The 13387-nt window shown below is 46.2% G+C and overlaps 1 protein-coding gene across 1 annotated transcript; it reads right to left on the minus strand.

Annotated features, from left to right (window-relative positions):
* Nucleotides 1-46: 46 nt before the first annotated feature.
* LOC121852336 lies at nucleotides 47-12922 on the minus strand. Its single transcript, XM_042346431.1, is given in 5 exon segments — nucleotides 47-714; nucleotides 717-849; nucleotides 3406-3896; nucleotides 3899-5741; nucleotides 12479-12922. Coding segments are annotated over 5 exon segments (3579 nt in total).
* Nucleotides 12923-13387: the final 465 nt, after the last annotated feature.

Genomic DNA, 13387 nt, shown 5'->3' on the forward strand with positions numbered 1-13387 from the left:
GCGGCCTTCTCGACGAGGGAGTGAAACCCAATAGGTAATCTTCTTCCTAGCGTTGTTCCCGCTGTGGCGCAGGGTCCGCTTTTCGGCATTGTCTTCTCCATTTGGCTCGGTCCAGGGCATCTTCAGGGGATGCGTTGACCGTCTTTATGTCTTCCTTTATTCGATCCATCCATCGCTTCTTCGGACGTCCGCGTGGACGGCGGCCCTCTGGCTCAATACGCATGGCAGTCTTGGCCACTGATGACTCTTCACTTCGCATCACATGGCCGTACCACCGAAGCCTTGCCTCAAGCATCTTGTCCGCAATGGGGGCCACACCAAGTCGATTCCGAACGTCTTCGTTCATGACACGATCCCATCGAGTGAGTCCGAGGCTCCATCTGAGCATCCTCATCTCCATGGTGTGGAGAGCTTGTTCGTGTACAGTTGTGGCTGGCCAGCACTCGGATCCATAGAGTGCCACCGGTCGGACGATGGTCTTGTAAATTTTTCCCTTCAGCCTATTCGGCATTTTCCTATCACAGAGGACTCCGGTGACTTGCCTCCACTTCATCCATGCCGCATTGACTCGTGACCTCACATCAGTCGTGATGCTACCATCTGAGCTGATGGTGGAACCCAGGTACTTGAAGTCCGTCACTTTCTTCAGATCTTCTCTGTCAATGCTGATGGTGCCGTCGGTTTGGGGGCCACACTCCATATACTCCGTCTTTTGATGTTGAACCTCATCCCGTTTTCGTCCAAACGTTCTTTCCACACGCGCGTTTGTCTTTCCACTTCTCCTCTCTCTTCATCTGAGAGGAGGACGTCATCCGCGTAGAGAATTGACCATGGCAGGGGCGTGTGCAGGTCGGCAGTGATCGTGTCCATGCACAGGATAAACAGGAGTGGTGACAGGGCCGATCCTTGGTGCACTCCAACGCTGATGGGAAATGGCGGTGATATGCCCACTGCACACCTGACTGCACTGGTGACGTTCTTGTATAGGAGTTGCACCCAATGCACGTAGGTTTCAGGGACTCCATGGGATCGAAGCGAGTGCCAGATGAGGTCGTGGGGGACCCTGTCAAATGCCTTTTCAAGGTCGAGGAACGACACGTGCACAGCTTTGTTCTTCTCTCTGTGCCTCTCCAGCAGGAGCCTCGCCGCGAATATGGCGTCTTTTTTATTTATTATGTCCTATGTTCAAACATTTCCAGTACAATGCAAACCATTTCCGTTCCAGGAATACCAAAGCGTTAAAGTTTCATTCCCCATGATGTCCTTATTAGTTCACCACATTTGTTCACTGTGCGTCTATGTTGAAGTCAAGGCCATATATCCAACGAACACGTCATCAATGTACATCCGGAAACCGGCTATCTAAAGTCGATTAATACCATTCAAAAAAGCTATATACTTGAAAAAAACTGTTTAAAATGTTGAGTAAAGATGTACCTACAGACGCATTCCAACTTTAGCTCAACAGGAACACTTAACGACTACAATTGAACCCTCTCACAACCAGTGCTCTTCACACCAATTCGGCAAGTAATCCGATAACATAACAAACCACCACTGTGCACGTAATTAAACTCTCAAAAAAACTGTAAAACTAAAATGGTCAAAATTACACACAAAAGTACTCGAAACGGCTTAATAGGTATAACCACATGAAGTAATATTTTTTCAGTCACCCCGAGCTCTCTGTTTGATCCTCGAGCCACTCCATTACATCCAGCCATCTCTCGGGATCCAACTGCATGGGATCGAAGGTGGAAACTTCATCAGGACTCATTGCAGCACCTTGAATTTCAGTTTTGATTTCAGTTTCCTATCATTGTGGACCTTCTGATGCCTGTTCCTGGTTGATGAGTGTGCAAATTTCTTCCCACACACAGAGCACAGGAATGGCTTCTCGCCCGTGTGTGTTCTCTGATGACTATTAAGAGTTGATAAGTCTGCAAATGCCTTCCCACACACAGGGCACAGGAATGGCTTCTCGCCCGTGTGTGTTCTCTGATGACTATGAAGAGTTGATGAGTCTGCAAATGCCTTCCCACACACAGGGCACAGGAATGGCTTCTCGCCCGTGTGCATTCTCTGATGAGTTTGAAGAGTTGATGACCGTGCAAATGCCTTCCCACACACAGGACACAGGAATGGCTTCTCGCCCGTGTGCGTTCTCTGATGAGTTTGAAGAGTTGATGACCGTGCAAATGCCTTCCCACACACAGGGCACAGGAATGGCTTCTCGCCCGTGTGTGTTCTCTGATGAGTTTGAAGAGTTGACGACCGTGCAAATGCCTTCCCACACACAGGGCACAGGAATGGCTTCTCGCCAGTGTGCGTTCTCTGATGAGTTTGAAGAGTTGACGACCGTGCAAATGCCTTCCCGCACACAGGGCACAGGAATGGCTTCTCGCCCGTGTGTGTTCTCTGGTGTCTCTGAAGACTTGATTGCCGTGCAAATGCCTTCCCACACACAGAGCAATTGAATGGCTTCTTGTCTCCGTGTGCGTGGGGCTGTGGAGAGCGTCTCTGCTCCATGTGAGCTTAGTAACAGCAGCGGTGTTATCGAGTCAAAAGTACGCTATCGGCCGCAAGGATGTTTAGCGTTGAGTTTTGGATTTTGTTAACTGCTAAAACAAGAACGACACTCGCGTCGAACCGAGACGCAAAAAAATCCCGCTAATTTGACGACGAACACATTTAAGAGTTTATCCGCGAAAATAGACACTTACTTGGAGCTTCACGGTAATTCGATGTCTGGAACCCGTCTGAAGATGTCGCCACGAACTCTCCCGACGCAAAGTCGCCTAACTGTCGACACAGCAATTGTGCTCGCCAGGCTGCGTTGTCTCGCGGTTGAAGGGCGATCAGCAGAGCGACGAGTCGAGCGTCCAACCTCATCAAGTTCCCTCTCGAAATGGCATTGAGCTCTGCTTCTGAGCCGCCTTATAACTCCCCCCCTAGGATCCAATCCTTTGTCTTTCAGGATATTTGCATTCGATTGTTAATTTTGGAAGGCACAATCCGCATGTCTATTAACATACCGAAGGGTAATGTGCCCATTGTGCTTCATGCATGCATATGTAAGTGCATCTCAGTGTGTAATTGTGCGTCTATTTTGAATAAAAACTTTGTCCTCGATTTAAAGTGAATGCAGAGAAATTAGCATGTAACTTTAGAAAAGGAAGAGAGCGGCCTTCTCGACGAGGGAGTGAAACCCAATAGGTAATCTTCTTCCTAGCGTTGTTCCCGCTGTGGCGCAGGGTCCGCTTTTCGGCATTGTCTTCTCCATTTGGCTCGGTCCAGGGCATCTTCAGGGGATGCGTTGACCGTCTTTATGTCTTCCTTTATTCGATCCATCCATCGCTTCTTCGGACGTCCGCGTGGACGGCGGCCCTCTGGCTCAATACGCATGGCAGTCTTGGCCACTGATGACTCTTCACTTCGCATCACATGGCCGTACCACCGAAGCCTTGCCTCAAGCATCTTGTCCGCAATGGGGGCCACACCAAGTCGATTCCGAACGTCTTCGTTCATGACACGATCCCATCGAGTGAGTCCGAGGCTCCATCTGAGCATCCTCATCTCCATGGTGTGGAGAGCTTGTTCGTGTACAGTTGTGGCTGGCCAGCACTCGGATCCATAGAGTGCCACCGGTCGGACGATGGTCTTGTAAATTTTTCCCTTCAGCCTATCCGGCATTTTCCTATCACAGAGGACTCCGGTGACTTGCCTCCACTTCATCCATGCCGCATTGACTCGTGACCTCACATCAGTCGTGATGCTACCATCTGAGCTGATGGTGGAACCCAGGTACTTGAAGTCCGTCACTTTCTTCAGATCTTCTCCGTCAATGCTGATGGTGCCGTCGGTTTGGGGGCCACACTCCATATACTCCGTCTTTTGATGTTGAACCTCATCCCGTTTTCGTCCAAACGTTCCTTCCACAGGCGCGTTTGTCTTTCCACTTCTCCTCTCTCTTCATCTGAGAGGAGGACGTCATCCGCGTAGAGAATTGACCATGGCAGGGGCGTGTGCAGGTCGGCAGTGATCGTGTCCATGCACAGGATAAACAGGAGTGGTGACAGGGCCGATCCTTGGTGCACTCCAACGCTGATGGGAAATGGCGGTGATATGCCCACTGCACACCTGACTGCACTGGTGACGTTCTTGTATAGGAGTTGCACCCAATGCACGTAGGTTTCAGGGACTCCATGGGATCGAAGCGAGTGCCAGATGAGGTCGTGGGGGACCCTGTCAAATGCCTTTTCAAGGTCGAGGAACGACACGTGCACAGCTTTGTTCTTCTCTCTGTGCCTCTCCAGCAGGAGCCTCGCCGCGAATATGGCGTCCGTAGTGCCACATCCTTTGACGAAGCCGCATTGGTTGGGTGATAGGGTGACGATGTTTCTAATCCTCGTGTCCAAAACTCGCTCAAAGATCTTCATCGCATGACACAGGAGCCGGATTGGCCTGTAATTCGAGCATTCTGCCACGGCCCCTTTACCCTTCCAAATTGGATCCGTCGTGCTGGTCGACCAGGCTTCTGGGACCTCACCGGTGCTCGTGATGGTGCTGAAGAGTTGGGTAAGGAGGGCAGCACCCTGCCTGCCAAGGATCTTCCAGGCCTCAGCAGGGATATCGTCCGGGCCAGTCGCTTTCCCATTCTTCATTCTCTTGATAGCTTGTTCCACTTCGGTGATGGTGATAGGTGAAACCGGATCGAGGACGTGTTCAGCGCTAATAATAGGTGGGTGGGGAAATTCCTGGTTGCAGATTCCAGAGAAGTAGTCGCTCCAGCCTTGAAGGATGGCGGGCGGGTCTCTGAGAGCGCTGTGATTCTCATCCTTTATGCATTTGACCTGACCAATATCCTGAGTCGAACGATGGCGCGCCTCTGCCAGTCGATAGATCTTATTGGCACCTTCTGGGGTGTCCAGTTCGACATACAGTTGGTCGTATTGAGCTAATTTCACCGCTGCTACTACTCGCTTCGCTGCCGATTTGCAGTTTCTGTATTGTTGGTAATCCAGATCTGCGAGCGTTTTGCGCCACTTCTTGAAAGCTAGCTTCTTCTCTTTCACTGCTAGCTGAACTTCTTCGTTCCACCACCATATTTGCTTGTCAATGAAGTGTTTTGCCGGCTTAGTTAGCCCCAGTGCTTCCGTTGCTGCTGTGCACAGTTGGCCGGCGAGATCTTCCCAAATCGCATTCGCTGGTCGGTTGGTGTTCACGTCAATCTGATTGAGGGCGACTCTCAGCTGATCTTTGCATTCCTTCATCCGCCACCACTTAATTCGCTGCTGTTCCGTTGTTGGTGGGCGATGTCGCTGGCCAATGTCCATTTTCATGTCCATGATCAGGATGCGATGTTGTGGGGTGATGTTGTCCGATGGTATGACTTTAGTGTTTGTCACCGTTTTCAGCTTATCCCGCTTGACAAGCCAGAAATCAATTTGAGTTGATCTCCCACCACTGGCGTACGTAATGAGATGGGACGGTCTCTTCTTGAAGAAGGTGTTGGCGAGGACAAGATCATGGGCTTCCGCAAAGTCCAGGGCTCGGTTTTCCTCATCGTTCCGGGTACCATATCCTTGGCCACCATGGTTTCGAGGGTATCCATCCCGGGCGTTTCCAACGTGTCCATTTAGGTCTCCACCAATTACTAACTGCTCTTCTCCATTTATTTGATTGCATGTGTCCATCAATTGTTCCCAAAATTCCTCCTTGGTATCTGCTGGGCAGCCAGGCTGCGGCGCATACCACCAAAGTGTTATTCAAATAATTGTAATCCCATCCTGATCCTGCACCTTCATGTTTCACATATCCCACCATTGGTTCGCACGTCCATATTACATACATACATGTTACATGCATACATATTACATACAGACATATCTCATGCATACATATTACATACAGACATGTTACATACTGACGAGCAAATTGTGATTCCTAGAGGACCACGGTGTGAAGCTAAGAATTCGAATTCAAATATCACACTTCAATGTACGGTGTTCTAATCTTTAACACCAGTTTATTGTTATTTTATAGCGTTATAATGTATAGCTCATAGCTTATATTGTTAGAGTTCACAACATTATAGTTTACTATAACACTAGTTTGTAGTGTTATTTTAAAGCGTTACAATGTATAGCTCATAGTTTAAAGGTTATATTGTTAGAGTTTATAATGTTAGAGTATACAATGTGAGTTTACAATTTGAGAGTTTGTGGACGTGCCCTGTTCTCGTGGGACCCGACACGGATTTGGAAATGATTGCTATGATCATGTCTGAGCTTCCATTCTACGTGACTTTACCGAAAGAACCAAGAAGATAAATCCCTGCAGTCACGAAAGCTTTGAATCGAAATTTTATACGATTCTTGCCCTGTACCCCCCACAGTTCACATATCCGACCCCCGGTTCGATTTAACAGATAATTTACATACATATGTGTAGAGTGCGATTTAATACCTCTAATGAGATTAAAATATCGTACCTCCGTTTATGGTGGTATAAATTATTAAACCAGTTGATAGTTTATAGACGTTTAATGTTCACTATTATTGTTGATAGTGTTATCAGTTTACGTGTTTTTAAGTACAGGTGATCCCCGGTTTACTTCGGTATTCTGGACCTGAACGTTGCAAAACCATTCCTAACGAAGACATTTCCCCACCAGAGCGCAAGCAGCTAATGAAAAGAACACGGGCCGGCGGGAGCATGTGCTTCCATGGTTGGTCAGGGAGAGGGCATGGTTGTATTGCTCACAGGTGCCATCGGGTATGTCCGCCCATGGCCGGTTCCGGTCGAGGTCATCGAGGTGGGTGATGTAAAGACAGTGCGTCAACTAAGGGACAAGTGGTGACAACAGGATAGAGAGAGTTCGAGAAGGGAAGGCGGGACCAAGTGTGGACGGAGGTTCATGCTGAGAATAAGAGAGGGGGAGAAACGAGGTTCGGGGCTGTGTTGGCCGGGATTCGGGTCGAGGCTGGTTGCCGTCTCGTCGTCATCGTTGCTATATTTTGACGCCTGGGTCCTAAGCCGCGTTAAAGGCTAAATAAAATAACCCTCTGTAGTCTGAGTCTGGAGTCATTAGAATTTTAAGGATTCATAATTGCACTGGCTTATATTGGGTTTGGTCGATTATTTATATATTCATACTGAATATTGCTATTTGATGCCATTGAGATGGAACATTCATCCAGCAGTGGATAGCTTGATCCTAATACCACCAAAGTGTTATTCAAATAATTTTAATCCCATCCTGATCCTGCACCTACCGTTTCACATAACCCACCATTGGTTCGCACGTCCATATTACATACATGTTACATACATACATTTTACATACAGACATGTTACATACTCAAGAGCATAGTGTGATTCTTAGAGGACCACGGTGTGAAGCTAAGAATATCGAATGAGATTCGAATATCACTGTAACACTAGTTTATGATATTATTTTATAGCGTTATAATGTATCGCTCTTAGCTTATATTGTTAGAGTTCACAACATTATAGTTTACTATAACACTAGTTTGTAGTGTTATTTTAAAGCGTTACAATGTATAGCTCATAGTTTAAAGGCTATATTGTTAGAGTTTATAATGTTAGAGTATACAATGTGAGTTTACAATTTGAGAGTTTGGGACGTGCCCTGTTCTCGTGGGACCCGACACGAATTTGGAAATAATTGCTATGACCATGTCTGAGCTGAGATGAGCGACTACTGTTTACTTTGTTTAATCATAACTGTGTGTAGGTTAGTGCCATCGGGCATAGTGAATACTACTCATGAATGAACTCATACTTCTTTCGGATAGAAATTGAAATCATGTTGGTAGAACAAGTCGCCTGCCTTTTCTAGACGAATTGTTATCTTCATGTGCGTCCGAAAATAAACTGCTAAAATACACAGCATAGGGAAGGCTGTTTTGTTGGGGAGATGTAGTTTGGGTAAGGCGCTGTGGCCGGGTGATGACACGGATTCTGAAACAATGGAGTTAAACACTCGCTGCTTGGCCCGTCGACAGCAGCGAAGGCTGTCATATACCGCCCCATTTACGAGTTGGCTGTACAATGTGTATAGTTGAAGGTGCTAGGTGTTGTCTTCTTCTAACAGCTACTGACGTGCGTGTGTTGTCTGTTTTAGGATTTGTCCATTGATGTTGTTCTTTTTATTGCGGCGTTTTTTTGTTGAGTTCTGTCACTTGAGTGTTACAATTTGTTTAAGAATACGTCATGTGAGCGTGGTGTTTTGCTTGTTGGAATTTTGCAGAGTGCGATTATTATACAACCACACTGTGATTATAATGCTTCTGATGATATTATAATACCTTACCTACGTTTATATGGTTATAATTTAAAACACTAGTTTGTAATCGTTTAATGTTTAATGTTATCGTTTATAGTATTACAGTTTACATGTTATAGAGTACAGTTTATCCCCGACATACTTCGGGATTAGGGACTGGTACGTTGATGAACGATGAACTACGGGGACTTTCCCCTCAAGGAACACGTGTTAATCGGGTAGACAGCCAAGATGCTGCCGTTAAGGGCACACTTGTGTGACGGAGATCCTCCACCTGAATTATCTGAACATGTTTTTGCTAGAAACATTATAAAATAAAGACCGGACAAACATTTGTTAAAAATACGTTTTTATTCATCTGCAATCATTTTTACGTCAAAACTCGAAGGGAATATTTATTATGTCCTATGTTCACACATTTCCAGTACAATGCAAACCATTTCCGTTCCAGGAATACCAAAGCGTTAAAGTATCATTCCCCATGATTTCCTTATTAGTTCACCACATTTGTTCACTGTGCGTCTATGTTGAAGTCAAGGCCATATATCCAACGAACGCGTCATCAATGTACATCCTGAAATCGGCTATCTAAAGTCGATTAATACCAATCAAAAAAAGCTATATACTTGAAAAAAAACGTTTAAAATGTTGAGTAAAGATGTACCTACAGACGCATTCCAACTTTAGCTCAACAGGAACACTTAACGACTACAATTGAACCCTCTCACAACCAGTGCTCATCACACCACTTCGGCAAGTAATCCGATAACATTACAAACCACCACTGTGCATGTCATTAAACTCTCAAAAAACTGTAAAACTAAAATGGTCAAAATAACACACAAAAGTACTCGATATGGCTTAATAGGTATAACCACATGACATAATATTTTTTCAGTCACCCCGAGCTCTCTGGTTGATCCTCGAGCCACTCCATTACATCCAGCCATCTCTCGGGATCCAACTGCATGGGATCGAAGGTGGAAACTCTTCAGGACTCATTGCAGCACCTTGAATTTCAGCTTTTGATTTCAGTTTCCTATCATTGTGGACCTTCTGATGCCTGTTCAGAGTTGACGACTGTGAAAATGCCTTCCCACACGCAGGGCACAGGAATGGCTTATCGCCCGTGTGTGTTTGATGAGTGTGTAAATGCCTCCCCACACACAGAGCACAGGAATGGCTTCTCGCCCGTGTGTGTTCTCTGATGACTCTGAAGATGTGATGACTGTGCAAATGCCTTCCCACACACAGGGCACAGGAATGGCTTCTCTCCCGTGTGTGTTCTCTGATGGTATTGAAGAGTTGACGAGTGTGCAAATGCCTTCCCACACACAGGGCACAGGAATGGCTTCTCACCCGTGTGTGTTCTCTGATGACTCTGAAGATGTGATGACTTCGCAAATGTCTTCCCACACACAGGGCACAGGAATGGCTTCTCGCCCGTGTGCGTTCTCTGATGAGTTTGAAGAGTTGACGATTGTGCAAATGCCTTCCCACACACAGGGCACAGGAATGGCTTCTCGCCCGTGTGTGTTCTTTGGTGACTCTGAAGATGTGACGAGTGTGCAAATGTCTTCCCACACACAGGGCACAGGAATGGCTTCTCGCCCGTGTGTGTTTTCTGATGGCGTTGAAGTTTGCTGAAAGTGCAAATGCTTTCCCACACACAGAGCACAGGAATGGCTTCTTGCCCGTGTGTGTTCTCTGGTGGCTCTGAAGATGTGATGGCCGTGAAAAGGACTTCCCACACACAGAGCAATTGAATGGCTTCTTGCCTCCGTGTGCGTGGGGCTGTGGAGAGCGTCTCTGCTCCATGTGAGCGTAGTAACAGCAGCGGTGTTATCGAGTCAAAAGTACGCTATCGGCCGCAAGGATGTTTAGCGTTGAGTTTTGGATTTTGTTAACTGCTAAAACAAGAACGACACTCGCGTCTAACCGAGACGCAAAAAATCCCCTAATTTGACGACGAACACGTTTAAGAGTTTATCCGCGAAAATAGACACTTACTTGGAGATTCACGGTATATCGATGTCTGGAACCCGTCTGAAGATGTCGCCACGAACTCTCCCGACGCAAAGTCGCCTAACTGTCGACACAGCAATTGTGCTCGCCAGGCTGCGTTGTCTCGCGGTTGAAGGGCGATCAGCAGAGCGACGAGTCGAGCGTCCAACCTCATCAAGTTCCCTCTCGAAATGGCATTGAGCTCTGCTTCTGAGCCGCCTTATAACTCCCCCCCTAGGATCCAATCCTTTGTCTTTCAGGATATTTGCATTCGATTGTTAATTTTGGAAGGTACAATCCGCATGTCTATTAACATACCGAAGGGTAATGTGCCCATTGTGCTTCATGCATGAATATGTAAGTGCATCTCAGTGTGTAATTGTGCGCTTATTTTGAATAAATGGAAAAACACGTTCCCCATGCCCTCCATTGTCCTCGATTTAAAGTGAATGCAGCCCCGTGGCGTTGCCAAAAATCGCCGAGCTTCGTGTGTGAGCACGTACAGACGCGTAGTGACCACACTTGCAATACAATCACTCTAACATCAGTAACCAAAATCCGATCTGGTACATGGTCTCCGCTTGGTCTGGTTTGTATCCGTCATCACTCCGGAGACAAACAGCGAGGCATGGTTTGGCCAGCCACCACCTCGTTTGCCAAAACGACTTTAATAGCTGCTCTCAAACAACACTATCACCAATGGTGGTTTACAGGCTAGGCTGTTAAGCGGACAATCAGTCTTTTTGGGCAAGGCGTATGGGAAAATACACACCTCTGTTATCCCATAAACACAATACACAGCATCGGTAAGGCTGCCTTGTTGGGGAGATGTAGCTTGGGTAAGGTGCTGTCACTGGAGTTAGGCGATGTGACTGGGTTATCACACGGATTCCGAAAAGCAGCTTAGACGATACGATCCACTGCGCTCCATCTCCCCACATGAACGACGACATTCTGAGTTTTAAAAAAGTGGAATATATATTGTAAATACGTTTTTTTAAATAATGTTTATTGTATCTATGTTACAATGTGTGATTGTTATACTCTTTATTTGTGTATACTGTATATACTTATATGGCTATTCGATTCCATTGATACGACACATTCATCCAACAGTGGAAAGTGTGATTCTAATACGAGTGGGATTCGAATAATTGTAATTCGATTCTAATCCTGCATATCCTACCCCCGGTTGGCATATTAACTTACCATACGTACAACCACAGTGTGATTCTAATTAGCTCAGTGCGATTCTAATGATTAGTATGCGATTATAATCCCACACCTCCAATTATGTGGTTCTGCACTATAACAGTTAATCGTATTTTAAAGCGTAACAATGGCTAGGTTGTAGTTCATAGGTTATAATATTATATTTCACTATGTTAGAGTTTAACATGTGAGAGTTTACAATGTCAGAGTTGATCAAGAGCGTCAATCTTGATCGACGCAGAAGCAAATACAGCAGCAGCAACATCACATTTCGAGGGCGACGCAGCTACTTCTGATTCTGCTGCTTCCGCTGCTCAGATATTTGTTGCCAGGCCCTGCTCTCGCGGGACCCCACACGTCTTTGGAAATGATTGAGATGATGATGTCTGAGCTGATAATTAATTAATAAAGAGTACTTTGTTTGTGTGTATAGGTCTGTGTCATCGGGGATCAGCGAACACTGCTTATGAATGAACTCGCACACCTTTATGACCGACATTGTACTAATTTTGGTTGATCGAGACGAACAAGGCACGTGCCATGTCCAGACGAATTGATATTAACAATATTGTCCTTAAATATAATGCTAACACTGGATTAACGTTAACACTGGATTAAACATGCACATTTTAAACCCTGCCTAGCATTTATGACTAACGATTCGCATTTGCACATAACATATATTCAAGCACAGTAAAATGCGCATACGAACATATTGTTACTAGAATAATTTTAATGCGATTCTAACCCTGCAAACCCCCACAGTTCGCATATCCGTCCCCCGATTCGATTGAACCTACACTTTACATACATATGAGCGATTAAAATGCTTCTAATGACATTCTCATACCGTAACTCCGTTTATGGTGGAATCTATTATAAAAAAAATAAAGTCGTTGAATGTTTAGTGTTATTGTTCATAGTGTTATCAGTTTACATGTTATAGAGTACAGGTGATCCCCCGTATACTTCGGGTTTCGGGACCAGAACGTTGTGAAACGATTTACAACGAGGAACTTTCCCTGCCAGAGCGCAAGCCGCTAATGAAAAGAACACGGGGCGGCGGGAACACGTGCTTCCATGGGCGGTCGTAGACAGGTTGTGTTGCCCAAAGGTGACACCGGGTACGTCCACCAAGTTGCTCCGCCCACGGCGGCGACAGGTAGAAGTCATAGAGGTGAAATGGCCGCAGTGTGTACGCATGTAGTTATGTCCGTCCCCACCCAGACAGCTCATCCCCATGTCCTGTACAGCCCAAGTCTGGTGTGTCCGACGTGGTGGGGCCTCGGCAACGGAAACCGTACGCAAATGAAATGTGTTGTGGCGCCCACAGTTTCCGAGCCCCTGAGGCCCGGGGTGCCTCAAGGATCGCCACGTGCGAGGTGGCCCAGTCATATTCTTCAAAAGAAGCCAAGGACCTGCCTAACCCTTCAAGGCTGTGATGTGATCCTTGACGGAAAGGCACAATATTCCATAATGGGCGAGGGACTGGCGTTGAGAACCAGGTCAAAATGCGCAAGGTTGCGCTAGTAAGCTCCACTCCCAACCCACGAATTATGCGAAGGGTTCCTTGGACAACGTGGAAATGTATTAGATGTATTGTTGTGGTTATTGTGTTGATTTGTTGATGTTGTCGAGTGAGTGTGGTCACACCGCTTACCCCTTGCAGTTGCCCGTTAAGATTGTGATTGTTGGGCGTCGGGGAATTTTGCTACAGCTGCTGCCCTGATGCACTTGGCTTCTAAAACATATTTCTGATGTAAAGACAGTGCATCTACTAAGGGACAAGCGGTGACAATAGGATATAAAGATTTACACTATAAGACCTTCACAGTGGCAAAATATAGTAATAGGTTTTAC

This window comes from Callorhinchus milii, unplaced genomic scaffold, assembly GCF_018977255.1.
Source record: "Callorhinchus milii isolate IMCB2004 unplaced genomic scaffold, IMCB_Cmil_1.0 Scaffold766, whole genome shotgun sequence".
NCBI classification, from domain to species: Eukaryota; Metazoa; Chordata; class Chondrichthyes; order Chimaeriformes; family Callorhinchidae; genus Callorhinchus; species Callorhinchus milii.